At 41.7% G+C, this 26,600-nt stretch overlaps 2 protein-coding genes across 2 annotated transcripts; one reads left to right on the top strand and one right to left on the bottom strand.

Annotated features, from left to right (window-relative positions):
- Window positions 1-11,986: 11,986 nt before the first annotated feature.
- On the top strand, window positions 11,987-14,526 carry LOC111212736. Its single transcript, XM_022714319.1, has 6 exons — window positions 11,987-12,230; window positions 12,298-12,459; window positions 12,520-12,813; window positions 12,910-13,262; window positions 13,355-13,462; window positions 13,549-14,526. Exons 1-6 carry the CDS (start codon window positions 11,987-11,989, stop codon window positions 14,524-14,526), a joined length of 2,139 nt encoding a protein of 712 aa, XP_022570040.1.
- A 9,799-nt stretch (window positions 14,527-24,325) lies between these two features.
- On the bottom strand, window positions 24,326-26,600 carry LOC111212738. The gene is made up of 6 exons (XM_022714321.2): window positions 25,832-26,600; window positions 25,654-25,756; window positions 25,254-25,309; window positions 25,015-25,179; window positions 24,738-24,851; window positions 24,326-24,645 (listed from the first exon to the last, which is right to left on the bottom strand). Exons 1-6 carry the CDS (start codon window positions 26,429-26,431, stop codon window positions 24,553-24,555), a joined length of 1,131 nt encoding a protein of 376 aa, XP_022570042.1. The 5' UTR covers window positions 26,432-26,600; the 3' UTR covers window positions 24,326-24,552.

Here is a 26,600-nt window from a genome sequence, read left to right as displayed (position 1 = left end):
GTATAAGAGTCCATGGCATTTTCGTTGAATTTCTTACAGACTGTTTCCGTATGATCGGAGTGCCAGTTGAACTCTTGCTACAAAACAAACATAATTTAATAAGTAAATATATTTAAAAAATGTAAAAACTTTAAAAAAATGAAGAGTTAGTATACCGCAAACTGACGAAACCACAACTCTCGTTCGTCGGAAGGGATCACACTCCACTTTGGATATCCAAAACGGAGCATGGAGTACATCATCTGGTTGATGCTCCGGCTAATGCCATTTTTTGACTTGGTGAACCTTTAAAAAAAATACAAGTTAGCAAGTTAATTAAAGGAAAAAAACATAATGGTACAAATAAAAAAAATACTAACCAAGTGCTATGTCCTCGTCGTGGGTTGGGTTGGAGAACCGGGAGATGCTCTCGACCTGGTTGTTGAACCAATAGTTGAACTGGCATGACCCCCGGATCCTGTTGAGCAGCAGCGCGAGGGGCAGCGGGAGCTGGAGCGGGAATATATGCGGGAACCGAGTTTTGTTCATGAGACGATCCCGATGCACGGGAACTGCTCACCGAACTACGTCGAAAACGGGCTGCGAGGCGGGGTTCATCCTCGGCCCTAAAAAAAATTAATACATCAAAAATATTTTCAAATCATTTCTATTTTTAATATTTTCATTTATATATTTACAAATGGTTTTATAAACGTTTTAAAAAAATTATTAAACCTTTTATTATACATAGTTTATTACTAGAAACTTATAAAAAATAATTTAAAATTTAAAATTTTTTATTATACATGATTTATATATATATATATATGTAAACACAATTATAAAAAATTTATAAATGTAGAAAAATGTTGTTAAATATTTATAAATTTTCCTTAAAAAAACGTTTTATTATACATAGTTTATTAGTGGAAACTTATAAAAAATTATAAAAAATTTTAAAATTTTTATTATACATGATTTATATATATATATATGTATACAAAATTATAAAAAAATTATAAATATATGAAAATATTGTTAAATATTTTTATAAAATTTTAAAAACGTTTTATTATATATATTTCATTACTGGAAACTTGAAAAACGTTTTTAAAAATCAAAAAACATTTTAAAAATATTTAAACGTTTTGAATTTTAACAAAAAAAAAAATTCCAAAAAAAACTAAAACAACAATCCTAACTTATATATCCTAAACTATCCATTCAGTCCTAAAATTTTCAATCAAACAACCTAAAATCCGAGATCTAACTTCCAAAACCCTAAACAATTGATATAAAAGAAGGTTTGGGATGATTCTTACATGATTTGGGGTTTGGGGAAGAGATATGAGGGTGAGAAGAGGATTCGCCGGTGAAGAGAGGTGGAGAAGGGCCGGAATCGCCGGAGAGATGGAGAAATCGCCGGAGAGAGATCGTTTTGAGAGAGAGGCGGAAATAACGAAGAAGGAAGAAGAAGGGTTATTATATCCGAAGATTCCGACGGACACGGGTTCGTCAGTATTCTGTCGGTATAATTAAAATACACCAAATGGCGATTCGCGAAAATTTTCACGCGGTTTGGTTCTCCTGGGCGAATTGGATTTCCGACGGAATGTGTCCGTCAGTATATTCCGACGGAATGTGCCGTCAGTATATTCCGACAGAATTCCGACGACTTAGTGTTTAGGGTGTTGATTACAAGTTTCTAAATGCAAAATCCATATCTTTGATAAGATATATAGTATTTTCATAAAGATTTAACAACAAAAATGTTTTTATAACACAATTTTACACAACAACATTTTTTGTAATGTAAAATTATATGAATATGATTGTATAAGTATATGAGTGTTAAGATGAGATGTTATGAAAACAATGATATGCATACATAAATATTTTAATGAGTTGTTATATTTGAACGGTTGCGATCTAATACTATACTAGTTCGTCGGAATGTCGTCGGTATATACCGACGAATTACCGACGACCTTTACAAACTTCAACGAAACCCTTGGTCGTCGCTATGTCGTCGGTATATTGGGAGGGATTTCTGACGGACCAATAAAAACAAAAAAAAAAAAACTAATCAGAATCTTCTGAATCTTCATCAAACTCCCCAACCTCGGCATCTGGCTCCGAATGTACAACAGCATCATGTCCAAACACAGTCAAATTCTCAACAAGTTAAACATTTTCCAAATCTTCAACTGCATGGGCGTTGCTGGTAGACTCTGGTTGCAATGGTTCATCATCATCAGAAGTTCCATCCACTCGTCCTCTTGGGTTGATTTGCGTTACAGTAACCCATGGATCGTCTCTGTACGTCACCCGAGGGTAACTTATGTAGCACACCTATACATATCAATTATACAAGTATTAGTAAAATATATAACATTAATTAATTATATTGGTAAAAAATTATGAATAGATTGACATACCTGATCAGCTTGCGAACCAAGAATGAAGGGATCATAATATTGAAGTTTCCGCCGCGAATGAACTGATGTAACACCAAACGCATCAATCTTCACTCCTCTATCTGGGGTGGTGTCATACCAATCACAATAGAATACTACACAACGCAATCCAACCATTCCAGAAATTGGATTTCCAATATTTCTTTTATGTTGCCGTAGTAGACATCGTCACCGGAAGAAGATGAAACACCAGCATCATATGTTGTCTTAGAATGACCTTTCCTTGTGAATGCATATCCTCGCGTACAAAATTTAGGATATGATTTGACCACATAGTTTGGTTCCTGCACAAATTCGCGTATCCAATCATCGAACACAAGACCTCTGGCCAAACCATCATTCACCTATAAATTAAAAACATATATGATTGAAAAGTTAATTAGTTTATATTAAATTTAAACTAATCATTTGCATAGGGTAATATGATATATGACTCACATAACTACGAAGCCACGCAGCAAATCCGTTATCTCTAAGTTGTCGAAGCTCATCTTCTGTTGCATGCCTGTGAGTCATACGCAACTCCGCCATATATACACTATATACAAAAATATTATCAATATGAAATAAATTTATTGAATATTAATCTAACAATAAATGAATAAATATTTTTACCTCTCATATTGTAGAACATCTTCACAGTTGGTGAGCAAATATGTTTGCAAATGAGCGTGCTCAGTGTCCGTAAGTCTCCGCTTCGTGAATTTTCCACTAAGTCGTCCTATTTCCTTGAACATGCTTGGGACAGTAACATGATATGTTGCTCTCTCCCCTCTATCATCATGCCGAGCAGGTCTTCGGTTTTTGTATGCACTTCTGGTGGAAAATAATTTTCAGCAAAGATTGCAGTTTCTTCATTGATCACCTGTGCCACTATAGATCCTTCCACCCTGCTTTGATTTTTGACCATCTTCTTCAGATGATGCATATAACGCTCAAAAATATAATCCATCTGTACTGCACAGGACCACCAAGTTCCAATTCTCTTGCGAGATGAATAGCAAGATGTTCCATTACATCAAAGAATGATGGAGGAAATATCTTCTCAAGGTTGCACATGCTGACTGGTGCGTTTGTCTTCAAATTATTAATACTCTCTTCAGTCACTACTCTGCTGCATAAGTCGCGGAAGAAAACACTAATCCCTACATAGATAAAATACATAATTTTCGTAAGTATTAAGTTTTTATAAGCATAATTGTTAAATATAAAAATAAATTAAATTGTAAAAATATAAGATACCTGCAATTGCTTCATGAACATTACGTGGCAATAATACTGAAAAGGCAAACGGAAGGAGGCGCTGCATAATTACATGACAATCATGACTCTTCAAGCCAGTAAACTTTCCTTCGCTTCTATCAACGCAGTTCCCCAAATTTGATGCATATCCGTCAGGAAATTTCACTTTATCTGTAATCCAATCAAAGAACTCTTCTTTTCTAGCACCATCCAGCCGATAAATGGGAAAAGGGGCCGTACCGTTCTCATCAACGTGAAGTTCAGAACGATCACAGATATCGACTAAATCCAACCTTGACTTCAAATTATCCTTCGTTTTACCTTGGATGTTAAGGACTGTGTTCATCAGATTGTCGAAGAAGTTCTTCTCAATATGCATGACATCTAAATTATGCCGCAATAGATGACTCTCCCAATATGGCAGATCCCAGAAAATACTCTTTTGTGCCAGTTATGTAGCTCTCCAACCGCACTGACTCGAATGTTTTCATGTCCACCTACATCTGGCGTCCTTTCTGCATCAAAATACCTAAACTGCTTCAACAAATCTTTCCCACTAACTTCCTCAGGTGGACCATCAAACACCTGCTTGTTCTTCGTAAACGAAGTCTTACTCCTGCGGTATGGATGATCAGGTGGTAGAAATCGTCTGTGACAGTCAAACCAACACGTTTTCCTTCCGTTCTTTAGTTGGAAAGCATCTGTGTCATCTTGACAATATGGACATGATAGCCTCCCATGTGTTGTCCATCCAGATAACATACCATATGCTGGAAAGTCACTTATTGTCCACATAAGTACTGCCCGCATCTGAAAGTTTTCTTTGCACGAAACATCGTATGTCTCAAAACCATGCGCCCATAGTTGTTGCAACTCATATATCAGTGGTTGAAGAAACACATCTAGTGATCTTTTAGGATGATCTGGCCCGGGGACGAGAATTGAGAGAAACAAAAACTCTCGTCGCATGCACAAGCTCGGCCGTAAGTTGTACGGTGTCACAATAACTGGCCATAGAGAATACTGTCTTCCATGCTTTCCAAATGGGCTGGAACCATCAGTAGATAATCCAAGATAAACATTTCTTCTCTCTTCCGCAAATTCTGGATATGTTGACTGGAAATGTTTCCAAGCCTTCGCATCTGAAGGATGTCTAATCTCACCATTTGTGGAATGCTCTGCATGCCATCTCATTGCTTTTGCTGTGCGCTCACACTGATACAACCTCTTCAATCTTTCCGTCAAAGGCAAATACCACATTCTTTTGAATGGGATCGGAACTCTTCCCCTCGTCTCCTGATAACGAGGTTTCCCACAAAATTTGCATACATTCCGTGTCTCATCCGCTCTCTAGTAGATCATGCAGTTGTCAAAACATACATCTATCACTTCGTACGGTAGTTGAAGACCGGCAACAAGTTTCTAAACCTCGTAGTATGAACCCGGTGCAAGGTTATCCTCAGGTAGAATACCTTTGACAAAATCAGTAATCGCATCCATACATTCTTCAGCCAAATTATAGTTTGTCTTAATACCCATTAATCTAGTTGCAGATGATAAGACTGAATGACCATCTCTACAATTTTGATACAAAGGTTGTTTTCCTGCATCCAACATGTCAAAAAATCTCCTAGATTCGGGATTTGGTTCTTCCCCTCTATAATGATCATGTACCATCTGCTCAGTACCTACACCATAATCTATATCCGTTCTAGATTCTTCTAACCTAATATCAGGCTAAAGTTCACTAACAGGCTGAGGTTCGCTAGTACTACCATATTCATAACCAGTTTTCCCATGAAGGTACCAAACTTTATAATTACGTGAAAACCCTTTCATATACAAATGAGTCCAAACATCAAATTCTTTAATAACCTTATTATTATTGCAAGTAGAGCATGGACATCTTAACATACCACTTTTTGCATCCGGTTGCTGTTGAACAAGCCTCATGAATTCTCTAATCCCTTGAACGTATTCTTCCGTAAGCAAATTGGTGTTCGGATCCAAATGAGGTTTATCCATCCACGAACGATAATAAACTTCTGAAGACATGATTTTCACGGAATTGTTATGACTAAAGAGAATGAAGAGAAAATAAAGTGTGAATGAGTTGAATGAGGAGGGGTTGTATTTATAGGAAATTGCTTTCGGCCCTCCGACGACTTTCCGACGAAATTCGGACGGATGTAAAGCAGTCCGTCGGAATTCCGTCGGTATTGTCCAATCTCAAACGGCTATACAACGGTCATATATATTTGTCGGCATCGGTCACATGGTTTGTCGGAAATTCGTTGGAAAATTCCGACGGAATACCGACGACTGTACTGTTAATCGGAATGTCGTCGGAAGTTCGTCGGTATATTCCGACGAATTTCCGACGACTACAACAGTTACATTTTTTATCGGAATGTCGTCGAAAAGTCGTCCGAAAATTCCGACGACCCATATTTCGTCAAAATTCCGTCGGAAATGGCCGACGGAATTCCGACGACTTCAAATTTTTAGATTTCGTCGGAAATTGGTCGGTAATCCGTCACAAACGTCCGACGACATTGATGTCCGTCGGAACCTCCGTCAGAATTCAGCGTGTTTTCTTGTAGTGTAATAAGCTTTTAAAACATCACAACCAAAATAACATAATAATTTTAGCAACAATAGATTTCATTGTTTCTACAAACTCTTGTTTGCGTTCTTCCCACTAACATAATGTCATGAGATTATAGGTGCAAGATAACAAAATACTGTAAAAGTCATTAGGGAACCTACCAAATGCAATAAATATTTTTTAGAACATGACTACATGAGATTAAGGGAATCAAATTTAAGATAACCAGGATCAAAAATCACACTGCTGGTATTATCAAGGAAAACACCAAATATGTGGCCCAAAAATTAATAAACATTTGTGGCCTAAATCTCATGATTTACCTGCCTTATACAAGAGATGGCAATGGCAATGGCACTGGTTAATATATCTATACTATTAAAGCAGGATCTTATTGTCTTTTTTACCTTAACCTGCCCTTTCTTTATTAACATTGCATGTTTCATTAAGAGCAATCAAGTAATATTAATAACACATCTATATTGGGCCATTATTTTCGGATCCAGCCCACTATCCACATCAGATCTCTCTTGGGCCATTTAGCCCGATTAAGAAATCAGATCCAATTCTCACATTTTTTTTCCTTTGGGCCATTGAGTCCAAGTTCAAATAATTTTTTTTTTCAACCATTCTTAATTAATTTTTTTTCTTTTCTTAATATAATTTAAGCATTCATAAAAAAAAATTGATTTTTTTCATTGAAAAGTATAAATCTTTATTAAAAGTATATAATTATTTTTATTAAATATATTAACCACATAATAAAATTAATTCATCAGAGTTATACCAACTTAATTCATTAAAAAAATAAAGTTTAATTTTTTAAACATAAATAGTCATTTAAAATGAAACACGATAAAGAAAGATAAAAGTTTAAGTCTTTTATAAAATAAAACACAAATATATGAAATATGACGCTACATATTTGTCAATTGAAAAAAAAAAAAAAAAAACTCGCGCTTTGAAAGCGCGGATCAAAATCTAGTTTATTGTTATAACATTTTCACGAATGAGCACAATATTAATAGCTTAAATAAAAATAAATGTCTCATTGCAAAATTATAAAATCATAATGATCAATGACTGATCATCAACATCATTTATTGCTAAACATCATCATGCTCATGCATGATTACGATGGAAGAATCTGACCTAATAAATTGTATGTCAAGTTGACGACGACTTCATCTGGATTTACGTTAGGGCTGGGCACAAGGCGAATATTCGCTATTTTGCGTATTCGCTACTTGACTTGTCTTACATGAATAATAAAATTTCCGACTTGTACTTGATTTGTTAAAAATGAATATTTGTTATATTGAGTACTCGATCAAAAATAAATTATTTGCAAGTTACTTGCCCCGTTCTATCATTTGCTATTTACGAGTACTTGTGAACTATTTACGAGTTTTCTGAGTATTTAAGAACTACTTACTAAATAATATTCTATTATGTTTTGTCTATTATTTACTTAAAATAATATGTGAATTGCTTTAAACGGAATATTTAATAAATAAAAAATATAAGAATATTTCGATATATATAAGCATTGTATAATTTTCACAATGAAAAAAAATATCTTCTCTAAGCAAATAACAGATAATAACAAGTCATATAGATAAATTTTTAATACATGTCACTATTTAATATTTGACTAGACGACGACGAGTAATTAAAAATCAAGACGGATGCGAAACAAAGTATAAGAAGAGTAATGAGTATTTTTGTCCAATCATAAATGCAAGTAAAAGAAAAAAGGTATTTAATATATCATGTAACAGATAGCAAGTAATGGAGTAAGCAATGGAGCAAGTAATGAGTCAAGTACTAAAAATAATGATGATACTTGACTTGGTCTTGTAAGTTATGAAAATTGTCAACTTGTTACTTGGTTTGACAACACCGTGTATTTGAATTTTCAAGACGGATACAAGTCAAGTAGCGAGTTTAAGGCGAATAACGAGTAATGATGCTCAGCCGTAATTTACATGAGTAGAAATAGAATATTATATTTTTATATAAAGAAATATAATAAGAAAAATTGACTCAACAAAGACCGTTACTGGTTTATATATCCCTTGTGTACATTCCTCTATAACTGTGAGGTCGAGGAAAAATAATTGGGCTCACGCAGCCGGAAAACACCAACCGTATATAAAAGATACAGATGTACCCTCGTGTGGGCTGGGCCCAGTGAAAATCATGTCTTGAATTATAGTGTTAGGTTAAGTTCCGCGCAAATGAGCCATTCAATGAATGTGATTGTTTAGTATATTTTATGGTTAATGTAATTGTTTAGTATATTTTAGTAATATAAGATTAAACAAAAAAAAAGAAGCTAAAATACAAAAACTGTTATCAGATATTTATTATTCATAATCATTAATTGTCTTCTATATGTTAATCATATTAGGTAATTTCGTAGCTTTTATTTAACGAAAGTGCGAGAATATTCTTATTTATATTATTTATCAATTTGATAGTTGATTTAAAAAAATATAATATAAGTCAAGATGAACCAACCTAATTTTCTAAGAATTCTGAATTTCATTCTCATGGTGGTACTTGGCTAGAAAACAGTGTTGTAATGTTCATCAATTAATATATAAGGATAACATTACACAAGTGTGTTGCTCCTACTAAATACCTGAACGAATATTGATAATGGATATGGCATTTGATCAGGCTTAGGCCTCACATTTTAACCTGGACCCGAAAACCAGAACCGACCCAAAAATACATGATCTGAAACTGAACTGAAAATTTATAAGTATTTTTTTGGTCCAAAATTCTTTTACCTGAAAAAACCGGAACAAAAAAAACGACCCGAATAGACCTGGACCCGAAAATAACCGATCTGAATAGACTCGGCCCGATAAGAACCGATTTGTATCAAACTTAAAAACCTTCTACATCCAAAACTATAATTTTTTGTGTTCTATTTTATATATACTATTTTATGATTTAGTTGAAATATCTTTTGTTAACAATATTTGTTATTATTTTGTAACATTTCTAAGTAATATAAAACCTTAAAATGTAGAGTTTAGAAATATTTTATTTCAATTATTAATAGTTTAATTTAAGTTATTTTGTAAATTTTTAGATATATTGACTAAATTTGATGGAGTTTGGATATTTCATGTCCTTTTAAAATCCTAAATATCCTAACCTGATCTTGATTCGATACAGACCCGAAAAATTATAGGTATTTGACAGATATTTTAATTATAAACCTGAACCGATCCGGATCCGAAAAAAACTAACCCGAAACGAAAATTTACGAATACCTATTGGGTCTAAATGTCTTAGACCCGAAAGGATCCGGCCCGAATCCGCCCAGGCCTTAAGGCGATAGGCCTAATCAGGCCTGATCGCCTTAAGGCCTTTACCGGTTAAGGCCGTCAACGTTTTCACCTGGGTATGTACGACCGGCCTTTTCAACGTTCCCACTCCCATAGTGCCTTCATGTTGCAGCTACGTGGCCATTGGGGAGGTGATCTCATCTAGCAATGCGTTAGCGTTACTCATCGATTGTAGGCTTCACATGGTACATTACCTCCTTAATATGCCATAAGCAGTCACTAGGTTAATCCCTGGCTTCGTTAACGTGAAAATTAACCGGAAATAATGAGACTCGAATCTAGGTGGTGGAATAATGTTATTCAGCTTATCCTTGGTTTCGCACTGATAAGAATAGGCACTCACAAGTTCCAAGTCAATTCCAATTTTCAGAAACTTGAAACGAGTAAGTGTAGAAGAAAAGAAACCAATAACAGAAGACTAGAAATCAAAGTGATAAACTGATTATAACCCTTTTGTTTGCTCAAGTGATCTTCAATCTTTTTCAAGCATTTCATATCAGTCGTCTCTGTTTGTACGAGATTCGGTCGACTAGGTTGAAAGAACTCGAAATGGGATGACCAAAGATGTTTTATTAGATCGATTAAATGGGTTACAAGAGTGACAGGAGATCAAGGAAACAAGCCGGAGCTCGAGGAGCAAACCGGGAGACATACAAAGCGATTAGGAGTAAAGAGAGACTAAAACCCTAGATCTAGCCGTTCAATGTGTGTGTGTGCAAAGTGTCGATCCCTTTCTTGTTGTTCCCTTCTCCTCTTTTATAGGCTTCATGTCCTTGATGCCCTAATTTCGATCTTCTTTGGGCCTTAGTTCGGAGGGGCCGAGTATACGGGCCTAGGTGGAATTCCTCCGAACCGGGTGCTTTTGGTCGGCTTTGCCAACGGCTAAAAGCAATCTAGGGCCGAGCTGGTGACTCTACTCGCCGAGCCGAATAAATTATCCCAGCTTGCTGAGTTTGGTCATGTTATTCGATGGGCCTTGTGGAGGGATGTAATCCATCTCCTACAATAAGCCCCCCCCCCCCCAGTTCACTTGTGAGCGGCGTAGCGGTCTCAGTGAATTTGTGGGTCAGGTTCGTTCGGATAACAAGTTCTAGCGCGAGAGGCAGTCCTCCCCCGTTAGCCGTTAAGTGTTTTTGGTCGCATGCTATTTTTACTCGGAACTGACGGAGAGTGTCTTTTCTCGTCTCTCTGATCGTTGTTTGACACGTTTAGTCGCTCGAGTAGAGACTATCATGGCTATCACGGGGGCGTGATTTACTCGGGTGACAGATTACTTCGGGTGAAATGGTGGGGTCGGTTTCGCTGTTCGACCGGGAATCGGTTACTATCCAATTAGAAGCCGGTTTAACCGAGAAACCGAACCGTCGCGAGTAGGTTTCTTGGGCGTAGGCGGCCCTTGAGGCCTATTTAGGCCCTTCTAGGCCTAATGATTGCGTTTGGGAAATGTGCCCTCGTTTTTATTATAAGTAGGTCTTTCCCTTTCGCTTTTGTCATTCTTCTCTGCAGATTCAGGTATTCCGCTTTCTCTCTCTTCTCTCTACTTTTACTTTCTCTCTCTAGATACGTCTTTCGTCGAGCAGAGTTGTTAGTTTAGTCTGTTGTTTTAGTCGTCCCCAGAGTTAGAAAGCATGCCTTCGATAAGTCGATTATCGCGCGAGGAGAAGGGAAAGGATATCGCTACTTCTCCGAGTCCGACTAGAGACGTCACAGCGTATGGCAGTCCGCTGGATGAGTTCGACCTGATTCATCGCGATGCTCTACGAGATACAGAGAACATGAGTCTATCCCAGCGTCTTTTAGTCGCTGATGCCCATAGTCAAATTCGTTAAGAAGGCGCGGATCGCGTCGAAGTCGGGAGCAGCGACGTGAGCGGTAGTGGTTCTGAAGCGTCTAGCCAAGCCTCGAGACCTTTGAGACAAGTTCGTCAGAGGGTTCGTTTCGACTAGATAGACTGCTGTCCCACGATTTATCATCCTGGCGGGATCTTCGAGGAACTCTCTCCACTCCCGCCTGAATTACTGTGTGATCCGCGGGCTCAGTCGTGGGGGAATGTGTTCGATTCTTGCTCCTCTCACAAGACGGTGAATGATTTGTTGAGGCTAAATGGGGGCGCCGGCGTTACATACATCATTCCTTCTAATGGGCAGCGTCCTTGGTCACCTCCGATTGGCTACCAGTGTATCTACGAATCCTATTTTGGAGGCCATACGAAACTCTGGTTTCCGATCCCCCGACTGATCATGTCTTATGCATTCCGTCGAGATATTGCAATATGACAGTTGCTTAATGGGTCGCTGCGCATTGCGGATATGCTAATGGTGATGGCCGCGGAGATAGACGTTTCGATGAGTGTGAGAGTGTTCGAAGAGTTAACTTTCACGAAGGCGGAGCCGCATGGAATATTCTCAGTGAAGATGTGTTTTAGCTACAACGTCTTAACTGGGCATCCGAACAAGACGAAAGACTGGCAGCGTTCATATTTTTATATCAAGTCCGACGAGCATGCCTTCACAGAGCCTCCTGGGGACGACTATCGCGTTCTATGGAATAAAACACTTGGTTGATAATGTTTGTTATCGTCATGTCTTACTCGGGGATTCTAACCATGTGTTTCTTATTGTTGCAGTTCGCCACCCGAACACAATCGCATACCCGAAGAAATTCTTCGAGAGTGCCCAGGCGATCGTGGCTCACAGCCATCTCAGTTGGCCTGATCTTAGTCGAGAGTGGATAAGGCGTCAAGAAGCTCGGATTGCTAGAGCTGAGCTCGTTGATCTTTCACCAAGAAGTTTTATCAATAACTTATATGCGCCTGCTTTATGTTTTTGTCATCTCTTCTGTTTTGCAGTTGATTGGGAGTCGAGGCTTCCTGTTGTACTCGGGCCCCGTAAGTCGCGCCTGTCACTTTTTACTCGGAAACAACAGAAGCTCCTAGACCAAGCTAGAAAGATGGATGGAGTTCCGGACTTGAGCGCGTTATTGAAGGGGAAGCTTCAATTGCTTTCGAAGAAGTCAACTCGTGCCAATGTGCCAGGATCGACTAGTTCTAACGGCGGTGGAGCTTCTGAATGTGGTGGAGCTTCCAAGGAGAGAGCATCCAGTTTAGTCGACGAGGGTGTTGGGGTAGAGCCTTCTGCTTCGAGTCCCAAAAAGAAAAAGTAGAGCAAGAAAGCAAAGAGGAAAGCAACTGATGAGGCTCCTCTCGAAGAGACCGCTTCTCTCGATGAAACTTCTGAAGGTTTGGAAGCGAGGAAGAAAAAGGGAGGAAAAAAGAGGCCTCTGTCGATCAAGACGAGGCGCCGGCAGGAGGGCGAGAAGGCGCTACAGAGGATCTCGTCGAGACAGACCCGTCCGAGGCGGTGCCTGAGGATCGTCCAAAAAAAGAAGAAGAAGTCTGTTGAAGCGGAGCCGCGTCCTTCTGCTGTTGAGGCGACACTAGTCGATGTCGCCACGAGAGGTAGTGTTTCTCCCAAAACCCCTCTGGAGAAGAAGAGAGAGGTCTCAATGCGAGGGAGTGGTTCTGGGAGTGAGCCTGCTGCGAGCGAGAGGTCTGCTCTTGATCCGTCTGCGAGAAAAGGCTCTGTTCTGAAGGTTCTCTTACGAAGAGAGGGAGAATCGAGTTCCCCGGCCACGTCCAGTTTTCTTACGACGAGAAGACCCCCTTAATCTTTAATCCCCTTCAGTGCGCAGATTTGACGCGCCAGATTCGCGGTGGGACGAAGGAACTTCCACCGATAGGAGACCTCTACTTCAAAGTCGAGTACGTCGACGCCGCCTTTGCGAGAGCACGGGTAACCACGCTACTCTCCTATCATTTTCTTCCTATTGATCGAGTAGTTTGAATTACTTTGAATAATTCTCCGTTATTGTTTTGCAGAGCGACGGGAGCATGAATTTCCTTGTTGAGAAATACGATAGCACCTTGAAGCAGACGATGGTTCAACTGGGAGCTTCCGAGAAACTTGCTCAGGCGAGGCTGAAAGCTATCGAAAGGGTAACGACTGAGCATAAGAAAGCTAACGAGAAGGATGCGAAGGAGAAAAAGGTTCTCCGAGTAAAATTCGAGGAGCTCGAAGGCAAGCTCAAGTCCGATAGGGCTGCGAAGAAAGAGCTTACTCGAGAGAAAGCTCGCCTAGAACAGGCCGTCGCGACTCTCGAGAAGGAGAAGGCCGAGCTTCTTGAAGAAAGGGATGCTGCAGTGAAGAAGCTGATCAAGGAAAGGCAGCGCCTGAAGGACTCGCGAAACTTAGAGGTTACTCGCGAAACGGAAAGGGTTGAGGCTGCTATGACCGGTAAGGCGAATCGCTGCTTTGGTCGTGTTCGCGACTACCTTGTTCGTCTCGACGCCTTGGGAAAGGCGAAAAGCTTATATGGTCAAGCCTCGGGGATGAAGAAATGCCTCGAGATGATAAGGGGTAGCTGGACGGAGATACCGCAAGAGATGATAGACGTTTTCGCCGAGCAGGAGAAACTTCATGAGGCCGAAGCCGCCAATCTTCGTGTGACCCCGCAGTCTGACAGCGACCTTGCTCTCTCTCCGCTTTTCATTCCTCCCCGCTTCGTCGAAGAGAGGTCTAAATCATCGTTTGACCCGTATGGGTCGAATGTGGACTTGATCGGATCAGAAATGGCTTCGCAGCTTCATACTTCGTGCGAGGTCGTCGAGGATCAGTCCGGAGAACCGGTGGTGGGTGTCACGTCGGCCCCCGCAGAAAAAGCTGATGCCCCGGGGGAGGAGAACCATGAGAAAGACAATCCCGAGACACGTGATGCCTTGGTACAGGAGGAAAGGGCTGAAAACGTGAGTCTCCAAGACCTCGTTCTAGTCTCCGATAATTCTTCTGAGGGGCAATAAGATGAAAAGGAGGAGGGTGATCGAGCCGAGAAGATGTTTTCGCCAAAGCCAAACGAGAAGGAGGCAACATGAGACCGAGAAAGGAGGTGCCCCTAGCATCCCGCCCTCTGAGGTGGATCTTCTCGCTCCTACATCTTCCCAGGTGGAAGGCATAACCTTTTTGTGGCTGAAGATCTCCAAGATCCTCCTGTTCTAAGCGCGCCGACTGGGAGTGGTGATGACCAAAATTCCGTCGCCTGACCCTCCACCAATGTTATATTTCCTAGCTTCCTTTTATCTTTTTGATGTTTTTTTTTGTTGGAATGCGTTTGTGGCCCTGGTGGACATTTTGTTGTACGTTTAAACACATTTTTACCTTATTGGCGAGTCGCCGTTAGGCAGATTATTGGTCCTTGTGTTGTTGTTTTCTTTTTCTGTATTCGTAATGTCTAAAAAAGTCAAAATTTGCCTGAAAGTCTTGTAGCGTGTTTGCTTAGAAACGATAAGTATTTGATCTTTAATTTTGCAAATAGATAACCAAACAAGCCGCTAAGGGACTTAGTCAATCCTCGTTGCGTTTCAGTTGAGATAACGCCTAAAGACGTTATTCGATTCCGAAAGACAAAAAAATGAATTTAAGAGGGTAGCTAATCCTCGACTCGTCAATCTAAAATAAAGGTATAGATTTCGCTCTTTGTGGCCGGTCAATGCACTTGTGGCATAGGTGACTGACGATCGTTGGGCCCTTCAGCCAGGTGTCTGATCAGGACATAGTCAATTGGTGGGATGTGAGTGTCCGCGTGTCGCCTGTTGGCGGTACAGGAGTCACTTGATGCGATGACCGTCTTGCGACAATCGGGGTTCATCGATCACTCGTTAGTCGATAGAGACTGAAACAAAGTTTGGACTTTGGTGTTGTTACATCTAGACCGGTTAAGGCTGACTACGTATCTCGGCTGAGGATCAATCCATTCGTAGTTCATCTTTCCGAGTAAAAGTGGTTGTTTGAAGCGTATTTACTCGGTTGAATGAAAGTGACCGTGGAGGTGCATCTACTCATTTTTTTTTTACTCGACATTTCTACGAGTAGAAACGACGTAAGTGCATTGAGTTCCATGCCCGAGGAACTTCTTCCCCACGTGACGTTTCAAGTCGGTAGACGCCTAGTTTGACGACTTTAACGATCTCGTAAGGTCCTTCCCATCTGGCCCCGAGTTTACCGGCGATTAGTTCCTTAGTGGTTTCAAACACTTTGCGAATGACGAGGTCGCCGAGTTTGAAGGGTCTGGCCCGGACCTTTTTGTTGTAGTAGCTCTCATTTGATGCTGATAGTTTTGGATCCTGAGCAGAGCTTGGTCCCCGCGTTCTACAATCTCGTCGAGGGCGTCGAGCAACATCTCCTTGTTAAGTTCTACATACTGGGGCATCTTCGAACGTCGGAGGCTTGTAACATTTACCTCTGCAGGGGCCATAGCCTCGACACCGTATGCGAGGGAGAAAGGTGTAGATTTAGTCGAACCTCTTGGTGTCGTGTGGTGACTCCACAGAACTCCTTCGAGTTCATCGGCCATATGTCCTTTCTTCAGATCCAGACGTTTCTTGATGCCGTCAATGATAAGCTTGTTTGAGGATTCCGCTTGACCATTTTCTTGCTGGTAGCGAGGGGTGGAAGGGCTAAGTCGGATGTCCCATTTGCTGCAAAATTCTCGAAGTTGCCTGACATGAACTGCGATCCGTTATCAATAATAATTTCATAAGGCATACCGTGGCGGCAGATAATGTTCTTCCATACGAAGCCGCAGACTTCGTTGTCCATGACTTGAGCGAAGGCTTTAGCCTCGATCCACTTCGTGAAGTAGTCAGTGAGGACTAGAACAAAACATCGTTGTCGGGAACTGGGAAGCGGTCCAATGATGTCCATTTCCCATCGCATGAATGGATTTGGTGTTGTTCTCGTGCGTAACATTTCAGTCGTGCAGTGGATACTTGGTGCTTGGCATTGGCATTTGTCGCAACGTCTAGCGTAGGACTCGCAGTCTGCGTTCATCGTCGGCCAGAAGAAGCCTAGGCCTCTTACTTTGATTGCCAAGGCTCGTCCGCCTGAATGGTTGCCGTCGGTGCCCTCGTGCGTTTCGACCATAACTCTTACGGTTTCATCGCCATGAATGCATTTGAGGAGTACTTTACTCGCGTTGCATCGATGGGGTTCATCATCAAAGACGACGTAATGGGCATTGCGTGTTTTTAGTCTGCGTGCAGCCTATTTCTCAGCTGGGAGTTCTCACGTGCTAAGATTGTCGATGAACTTCGTCCTCCAGTCAGGGTCGAACCCTTCGATGTCTGGCGTGGTGATCTCGTGACTAGTCCTGCGGTCGGTGATCGGGGGCACGGTGACCGTTTGGTCGGTCGAGGTGTCAATACTTGGCTTCTCAATTTGGTGTATTGGGATGGTTCGTTTAACCTGATCTCGAAGCTTGCTGCCAAGCGCTGCGAGGGCGTCGGCGCAGAAGTTCTCTCCTCTGGGGACTTTGATGAGTTCGAAGAATTCAAACTCTGCTAACCCTTGGACTATCTTGAGGTAAGCATCCATTCGGTCGTTGCGGGCGACGTAGTCGCCACTGAATTGACTGGCGACCAGCTGTGAGTCGCAGTAGGCGCTTACACGTTTGGCCTTGACAGCTTTGGCTAAGCGGAGTCCGGTGATCAAAGATTCATATTCTGCCTCGTTGTTCGATGCTAGGAATCCGAAGCTGAAAGACTGTCTGATCAATTCTCCGGTCAGGGACTGTGACTGGACCCCGGCCCATGCGCCCTTGTTGGTTGAAGATCCGTCAACATGAAGGGTCCAGTTTGGGTTCGGGAGTGCGAGGTCTTGCTCCAGTTCCGGAGCCAGCTCAAATAAGAAATCCACAAGGACCTGGGACTTTGCTGCCGTTCGGTTCTTGTAAGTGATATCAAGCTCACCGAGTTCGATAGCCCACTTCGTTAGTCTTCCGGACCTGTTGGTGTTCTGGAGTATTGTTCGGAGGGGCTGTTCGGTCAGTACCTCCACCAAATGTGACTGAAAATACGGGCGGAGCTTTCTTGCCGCTTCAACAACGGCCAGTGCCATCTTCTCCAGAGTTGGGTATCGCGTTTTTGGGCCTGTCATACGCCTGCTTGTGTAGAAGATTGGTTTTTGCTCACCGCAGTCTTCCTTTATTAGAATGCTGCTGACTGCTGCGGGGGACACCGCAACGTAAAGAGATAGAACGTTGCCGACGTCCAGCTTGGCGAGTACAGGAGGTGTAGTCAGGTACTGTTTGAGTTGAGCAAATGCCTCTTCGCACTTCTCATCCCAGATAAACTTCTTATTCCCTCGCAGGAGATCGTAGAATGGTAATCACTTGTCGGTGGATCTATAGATGAACCGATTGAATGCGGCAATCCGACCCGTGAGCCGTTGGACTTCTCTACTATTTTTTGGACTTGGGAGGTTCAGGACCATCGAGATCTGCTTCGGGTTGGCTTTGATTCCTCGTTGTGTTACGATGTAACCACGGAATTCTTCTGAGGAAAATCCGAACGTGCACTTCACCGGGTTTAGTTTCATGACATACTTGTTGAGAGTTTCGAAGCAATCTTGTAGATGGCGGAGATTGTCGGCCGCATGTAGCGACTTAACAAGCATGTCGTCGATGTATACTCCATGGTGTCGTCCAGCTTATCTGCGAACATTTTGTTCACAAGCCGTTGGTAAGTCGCTCCTGGGTTATTTAGGCCGAATGGCATGACCTTATAGCAGTAGGCTCCCCTGTCTGTGATAAAGGCTGTTTTTTCGCGATCGTCAGGGTGCATCATGATCTGGTTGTACCCGAAGAAGGCGTCCATGAACGTGAGCATCTCGTTCCCAGCTGTAGACTCGACTAGACGGTCGATATTGGGGAGAGGATAGCTGTCCTTCGGGCATGCATTATTTAGGTCAGTGAAGTCGACGCAGACGCGCCACTTTCCGTTCTTCTTTTTGACTACTTCTTGGGTTTGCTAACCACTCAGGATAGCGCACCTTAGCGATTGAGCCGGCACCGAGTAACCGTTCGACCTCTTCGTTCACAGCTTTTGACCTGTCGGGCCCGAGCTTTCGTCTCTTTTGTCGGATGGGTTTGAAGGTTTGGTCGACATTAAGCTCGTGAGTCATTATAGCTGGATCAATCCCTTTCATGTCTGCCATGGACCATGCGACCGTAGACACGTTATTCTTGACGAAGTCGAGAATTGACTGCTGCATGTCCTCAGATAGATATGCACCGATTCGTGAGGTCCGGCTAAGATCAATGTTGTCAATAGGCATCTCGAGAACTTCATCTTTCTGGGGGCAGACTTTTGAAATCGGAGGAGAGACAGAGTTAACCGGTAGAGAAGAATGCTGGAGCTTGACGGTGGCGATCAGTAATTCTCTAGCGGCCTTCTGATCCCCTTGCAATGTTTTGATCGTGCCTTCCATACCGGGAAACTTGATACACTGGTGATAAGTCGATGGGATTGCTTGCATCGAGTGTATCCATGGGATTCCAAGTATGGCGTGATAAGGTGCCTTCGTGCTTACAACGGCGAAATTGACCGTTCGAGTAACTCTGTATGCGCGCACCGGAAGGCGGATTATCCCCAGTATTGTTTCAGAATATCCATTGAATTCAGTTAACGTTCTGGAGGACGCTTTAATGTCGTCGAGGTCTACTCCCATCTTTTGAAGTGGTCCTTGGAAGATGAGATTGACGGAGCTCCTCGTATCAATAAGTACTTTGGTGACGTTGTACTCCCCAATTCCAAGAACGACAAGAAGAGGGTCGTTGTGGGGGATATGAATCCCTGCAGTGTCATCAGGCGAGAGGGTTATCGGAGGATGACTCGGCGACCTAGTTGGCCACCTTTGCGAAGTCACGACTTGCCAGCGATAATCCTTGACAGAGCGAACAGAATTTCCGCAGGGAGGAGAAGCGCCCATAATGACATTTAGTCGTTGTCTTGTTTTTACTCGCTTGGAGTTTAAGAAGGCGCGCAAGTTAGCTGATGCGTTGTCGTCATTCGGCGACAGTCTAGAGTTGCCTGATGTCTTACTTTGTTCCAACCGTCTTCGAAGATCTGTGGGCTTCGAACGGTTGAGAAGAATGCGAAGATCGCACGCGCCGGCGTTGAGCTTGTCTCGAAGATCACCGTTGGGGCGTTTCGGATGTTTTTTAGGGTCAAGATCACCGGTCGAGATACGGTGAGACTTCCTTGCGTTCAGCACTAGCCGGATATCACTGTGTTCGGAGCTGTTGTCGTCCTCGGACTCGAGCTTTCGTTTGAGAACATCTCTCATATCTCCGAGCATATGTGTATCGTTGTTATCGTCGTCTGATGACAAGGTTAGCTGAGAGAGTATAACCTCTATGCGCCTGCGGTCAGCTGGATGTTCTTCGTCGGCTGAGGAGTCTTCCTCACCGCCGTCCTTCAGAGTTTTATCTTCGTCTTGCTGCTGCGTTTCGTTTTGTCGGCCTTTGCCGGTAGCTTTGCGCTGGGCCCTTCTTTCTTTATTCTTGGTCCAGCTTTTACTGTTTTTGGGCTTAGCTTTCAGGGGCTCGAATTTGATGTCGCCGCTGGCGAGAGACGAGAGATAGTGCGCATAGAGTGACTTGCACTCTCTCGTATCATGTCCTTTGACGTCGTGATATTTGCAATGTTTGGTGAGATCGACGGTTCTGGAAAGTCATGCCGTCGGACCTGCTGCTATTGCAGGTTGAGTCGCGCAGACAGTATCAGTTAACTCACCAGACGAGTCAAGCTCTCTGACCCATTTGTTCCACCCTTCTCCGCGGACTACCATGGTTGAGACCGGCACGTTATTCTCGTTGACGATATACATGTAACCGTCTTTTCGGCCGTTTTTGTCCCTAGGAGTGTGCTGGCGCAGTTCTTGTCGCATGTTGGCATTTTTCGTCGCTGGTCCTTTGGGTGATTTCATCTTGCTGAGGATTGCGTTTGTATCTTCTTCCATTCGGATAAAGTTGTCAGAACGAGCGATGGAGTCTTGGAGCGATGTGGTTGGATTTTGGTATAAGTCTTCTCGAAACTTAGAGCGAACTGGGATTTCAATCCTTGAGACTACTGCTTTGAACTTCTCCATGTAGTCGCGGAGGCTCTGATCTTTGGTTTGGTTGAGGTTCCACAGGCTAGAAGCAGTGGCACTGCGCTTTGTGAACATAATGTATGTCTTGAGGAAAGCCGCTGATAAGTCACGGAAGCTTCCGATTGAGTTCTCCTCTAGTTGGGAGAACCAGGTCAGGGCTTGCTCGTGGAGAGTCTCGACAAACAGTTGACAGTAACTTTCGTCCCTTTCTTCATCGGAGAGTCGAGCACGCGCCATCGAAATATTGAAAGCCGTCATGTGTTCCACCGGATCTCCTCCGGGCTTGTACTCAGGTAGGTGCAGCTTCTCTATCTTCCCGAGTTGCACACTGGTCAGTGCGCTAGTAAAAGGGGTTCGCGAGGTTGCAGCGAGTACGCTCTCGATTTGTGGAGCCACACTAGTAGCCTGATGGATCTTCGAGCTCATTTGCTGAAAGCTGAGTTTGAGCTCGGCGATATCGCGTATGGTTGTGAGATCTGGTCCTATCGGGGAAGCATCGGCGAGAAGGGTTTCGTTAGGTTCCGAGTCGTCTGAGATTTGGTCACCACCCGTCGCCGTTCGGTTTGTGTTAAACAGGCGACGGCGTATCATCTGGGGACGGCTCGTTTGGCCGTCTGGAGCGGTGGGTGCTGCGACCAAAGCAGCTAGCTGGTTGTTGGTCGTCTTTTGAACTTCGTCTTGTCGAACATGTCGAGCCATGACGGAGCTCATGAAATCTGTGGGGACTGGCGGTGCGGCTTCAGGCGTTGGGGTTGGTTCTCCGCCTGGAGCGCCAGAGGTGGCGTCGTCTTGAGCCATGTAGATCTAGAACGTTACTTTAGTCAGCCCCACGGTGGGCGCCAATTGTTTGTACAGGATTCAGTCGACTAGGTTGAAAGAACTCGAAATGGGACGACCAAAGACGTTTTATTAGATCGATTAAATGGGTTACAAGAGTGACAGGAGATCAAGGAAACAAGCCGGAGCTTGAGGAGCAAACCGGGAGAGATACATAGCGATTAGGAGTAAAGAGAGACTAAAACGCTAGATTTAGCCGCTCAATGTGTGTGTGTGCAAAGTGTCGATCCTTCTTTTGTTGTTCCCTTCTCCTCTTTTATAGGCTTTCTGTCCTTGATGCCTTAATTTCGATCTTCTTTGGGCCTTAGTTCGGGGAGGCCGAGTATACGAGCCTAGGTGGAATTCCTTCAAGCCGGGTGCTTTTGACCGGCTTTGCCAACGGCTAAAAACATTCTAGGACCGAGCTGACGACTCTACTCGCCGAGCCGAATAAATTAGCTCAGCTTGCTGGGCTACGTCATGTTATTCGATGGACCTTGTGGAGGGATGTAATCCATCTCCTACAGTCTCGTCTCTGTAAGTGCAAGATTATGGTATAATAAGGCTCTAAGCTCAACATTCTTCAGGATTGTAATAAATTAAGGGTTTTTGAGAGACTTACATTGAACCGTAGAGAGCAATCTTCTGGACCTTTGAGACCTCAGAGCCTGATTGGTTGTCTTCAATAAAGATCGTCAACCTTGAATTATAAATATATATATACAGAAGGTAAGATCGATCGAGCTTGTGATTTTGCTGAGTAAGTATTATAAACACACAGAAGATGGTAAAAGCCTCTTTTACCTACATATTTAAGGACCACTGGTTTCCCCTGCAAATGGATTTGAACAGAAAGGTCTCAAGACAGATAGATCATCACTAAATGAATAAACTTAGGTCCCAAAAACGTCTTACCTTGATGTTTTCTTCAGTTAGTTCAGCGGTGTCACTAGGAGGAAAATCATTGACATTGTTTGAGAAAAAAACTTTCACGGTTTTAGGACCTAAAAAGTTCCTATAATCAAGCAAAAGTTTAATCACAACGACAAAGTTAACAACAACAAGGCAGGACTAAAATCAATCACAGTAACCTAATATTCTTCATTCAATATTTACAAATCGTATACCTTCTTCCTCTTCAGGGCCTTTGATAGCAAAGGAATGTAGTTTGATAACTTGGTTGAAAGGAATATAGATTAGGAGTTGCTCATCAGCATCACCCTCTAAGTTTAAACCTAAACAAGTAAATCAATCAATCTCAGCTCACTCACGAAACAATCAATAGAGAATCAAACAATTCGAAAACTATAGATTATTGTTTTTATATTCAAGTTCCATGGGTCAAAAGTAAAATCAAGGGGTCAATCCAACAAAACTTGGTTTCAAACTCAATCATCATCTATAACCAAAAAAACAAAAATATATAGAGACAGAGAACTAGTTAATAACTACCTGCTTGGTTGAGAGCGTTGGGTAAAGAGTGAGGTGAGCTTTGGTTAAGGCATCGAACACCTGACCAGTCAAATGAAATCTAACAGATCAACCTGACAAAAACTCAAAACACAACCAATAAAACATTCATAGATCAATTACATCAGGAGAACCTAAGATTCGAAAATCTCAATAGACAACCCTAAATATTATACCCATACAAAAAGAAAATTTACGATTATTTCACCTGTCCCTTAGGAAATTGGCTGGCAGATTATCAAGGCTCCCTCTAACTTCACTCACAGAAATGTCGGAAAGACACTTGTTTCCAGAACTCAGGGTAAAATTTTGATTGCTTTAGCTGCTAGATGCTTTTAACTCAGTGTATCTCTTATATATATTATATATTCATACCCAAACTATTGTTGAAGTCTTTACTTCTACCATCTTTGATCTTCTGTTTCTAATGATAACTATGAGTTGTTCTTGTTTCCTCAGATTCGTAGCAAGATGAGGGAGATCATGATCAAGGAAGCTTCGTCTTGTGACCTCAAGGAGCTTGTTGCCAAGTTTATTCCCGAATCCTATTGGCAAGGATATTGAGAAAGCCAACTCAGGGCATCTACCCTCTTCAGAATGTTTTCATACGTTATGTCAAGATCCTCAAGGCTCCCAAGTTTGACCTTGGAAAGCAGCTTATAAGGAGGAGGTGATGAGAAACTACCATAACAACACTTTTTGTTTTTGATTTTGAGATAGAATCATATCATCAAAGATTTATTTTAATTGAATGCTTGTGTTTCCAAATCTGACTAGGCTCTTCGCGGAGACTACACAGCAGAGGATGTTGGTGTGAAGGTTGACAGGCCGGCCGTCGAGGAACTTACTGAGATTATTGGAGGTTAAGATAGATTTTTTAGATTTTTTAGATTTTTTAGATTTTTTAGATTTTTTTAACAATATACCCTTCCTTCCGGAAAGTAAAATTTTTTAGATTTTTTTCTTGTTACACAAAGATAGATTTTCTATATTGTTAAGGCTTTTTTTTTTTTTTGAGGAACTTTAATTGAGAATATTTGAATTGATTAAATTTCGTTAGTGAAAAGTTATTGCAAAGTGTATAATAAAGTAAAAAATAAATTAAATTATAAACATTTATTAAATTCTTAATGAACGTGTATACTCTAGAAAATTTTACTTTCGGGAACCGAGGATATGTTTTCGAAGAAATGTGATGAGACATCATTTTTTTCATCTAAAACTTTTACCATCCTTAATGTTCTTTTCACACTCGTTTGCTTCCTCGGCTTCATTTTTTTTATCATAAACTTGGGAGTTTTGGACAATTGAGTGTTAGATAACTGCTAATAAAAAAATTTGTCCCAACTAGTTATATTGACGTACCATCAGTCAATAATGGTCATGTCATTTTAATACCATATAATATATTTGACTCGTATGTACAATGTTGTTTTGAATAGTATTTACAAGTTTACAACATATCCTACTGCAAATATCAAAACTTAGTAAATAACAGGTAAACCAGGAAATTTGTTCAAACCGGGCTATGGTATTTGTCAATGCATTATTATAACAGAACTAGACAGAGAGGCAAACAAGTACGAAGGGTTCGACGTTTATGAGCGTCAAATTTACAAAGGCCTCAAGAGTGGGTAATCTTCAAGTAGCTTCCTTTCTGACAAAGTGTCCTTCTCATTCTGCGGTGTCCACAGTACTTCTACTGCCTGCAACAATTGTTTTTTTTTACACCATTCATTTGCAAGACTACACTTGTTCGAATGGTTGTTCAAACTTACAGATACATAGAGACTCTTACCATTATTTTGTTTCTAGGTATCGACCCAATTTTCTGTAAGGCTTCCTTCATATCCGCAGTTCCATTTATTGGCTGGAGTTTATGTGTACCCTCTGCAGCCACCAAGATGGTTACCTGAACATGTACAACAACACTTACTGTTAAACCAAAGTTACGACGTGCAAACACATGCTTCATATTATCAAGAACCCATGCATCTCCTTTTCGGGGTCAGCCTTCTAAATTCGATTTACCCAAAAATTCTAGTAAACAATTAACTGAGAACTTGTAAGTGTACCACAATATATTCATTGCTGAAACCGCTAGCTGTCCGAATCTTTGAGCTTTGTCTCTTAATGCTGTTCACGTTAACAAGCGTCTCCTCATCGAATTTCCCCCGTTCTTCAATGGAGAGTTGATTAAATCGTTTCTCTCCGTCTTCTATACTCCGTCTCACATCAACCTGAAAATAAAAAGATACAAAACAGATTGGTTAGGTTCTGCATATATCAATCATGTGAGAACAAGTGGACTTACTGATGAATAACAAGAGATGCAATAGTCCGGGTGCCTCAGCAAAGCTAATGTTGCCTCTGTAGGACCGAAAAGAAAGAAAAAAAATATATATATTTATACTTAAGCATTTATCAGGGAAGGGGATGTCTTACAGAGAAATCAATCTTTTACATAGATTACCCATGTTAACAAACGTTAAAAAGATAGTCCGGGATTGACATTTTTCACTAAATATAGCCAGCAATAACCACAAGGTTAAATAAATCTAGAATGTTTAAAAAAAAAGCCATCAACTTGCTTTACCTCCCACTCCCAGGCAGGTTCGATTTCAATATAGACAGTTAAAACAAAATTCACCAAAGCAAAATAGTGAATCGAGTTAGAGCTGCATTTGTAACATTGTTTGTAATATGGTTGTTACCGGTTAAAACATAGGCGAGACCCTCCGATGTGGAAGTATCAGCATTTTCAGCAAGACGATTGAAATCTTGTTGTAGGGTCCTCCCCAAACCAAGCAACCCCACCTGAAAAAGAGGATACAAATTGTTGTTACGCATAAACTCTCTGTTCAGTTCAGGTAAAGAGTTAGATCATTCTACCTGTAGTTTAATGACGCTAGTTTTCTGAGTAGCGGTTAAAGTGGAACCCTGTGAACGGCGGTCTGACAGGAATCCAGAAACCACAATAAAGGCTGCAAGACCAACCAGAATCGGAGAGAAGCTCGAAAACCCACCTCCGAATCCAAATCCAACCGCAGGGCCAACATAGAGACCTCCACTGAACGGAGACGGTCCATAGTACGGAGCCGAGTACCTCGTACTACTACTCTGATCGAATGTTCTCGGCACAGAATAAGAAGAAGAAGAAGAAGAAGAACTTCTTCGTGACGAGAAGGAGTTACCGCCGATTCTTCCACCGGACGCAGCCAAGGCCGAATTAGGATCATAAAACAAAAGCAGCCCCAGCAAAACCGCCGCTACAGCGGGTTTCTTCAGAGAATCTAACGTTTTCTTGATCCGGTCAAACGGATTCTGACAAGGACCCGAATCGGATTGTTTGTATTTGACGGCGATTTGGAAACGGAACAAAATTGATTCGCCTTGTGGTGGTTTTGAGCAGAAAAGAGTCGTGCGATTCTGACGCCGTCGCGTGTGTGTGAAAGGCGGATTCCATCTAAGCAAGGAAGAGGCAGACGCCATAGTTGATGATTGTTCGATGCAGCCAGGTAGGTATGGATTATCCCACTAGGGGTTTTATGTGGTGAGCAGTGAAGAAGAACGTTTAGGCATATGAGGAGAAATCGTCGTCCACAGATTCTGGACAGTATCTAAACCATTTTTTTATTTTTTTTGGAACACTCTAAAAATA

The sequence above is a fragment of the Brassica napus genome, chromosome C1, assembly GCF_020379485.1.
Source record: "Brassica napus cultivar Da-Ae chromosome C1, Da-Ae, whole genome shotgun sequence".
In the NCBI taxonomy this organism is placed as follows: Eukaryota; Viridiplantae; Streptophyta; class Magnoliopsida; order Brassicales; family Brassicaceae; genus Brassica; species Brassica napus.
The sequence above is the reverse complement of the archived record's forward strand: the minus strand, read 5'-3'. Positions and strand labels throughout refer to the sequence as shown.

Excerpts from the sequence above, each read along its gene's own strand:
- LOC111212738 (XM_022714321.2), bottom strand. The coding sequence starts at position 26,431 with ATGGCGTCTGCCTCTTCCTTGCTTAGATGGAATCCGCCTTTCACACAC. Across the intron at positions 25,757-25,831 it reads CTAGCGTCATTAAACTACAG|GTGGGGTTGCTTGGTTTGGG; the intron begins GTAGAATGATCT and ends CCTCTTTTTCAG. Across the intron at positions 24,852-25,014 it reads TCAGCAATGAATATATTGTG|GTAACCATCTTGGTGGCTGC; the intron begins GTACACTTACAA and ends GTACATGTTCAG.
- LOC111212736 (XM_022714319.1), top strand. The coding sequence starts at position 11,987 with ATGGTGATGGCCGCGGAGATAGACGTTTCGATGAGTGTGAGAGTGTTC. Across the intron at positions 12,231-12,297 it reads TCTATGGAATAAAACACTTG|TTCGCCACCCGAACACAATC; the intron begins GTTGATAATGTT and ends TTATTGTTGCAG. Across the intron at positions 12,460-12,519 it reads CGTTGATCTTTCACCAAGAA|TTGATTGGGAGTCGAGGCTT; the intron begins GTTTTATCAATA and ends TCTGTTTTGCAG.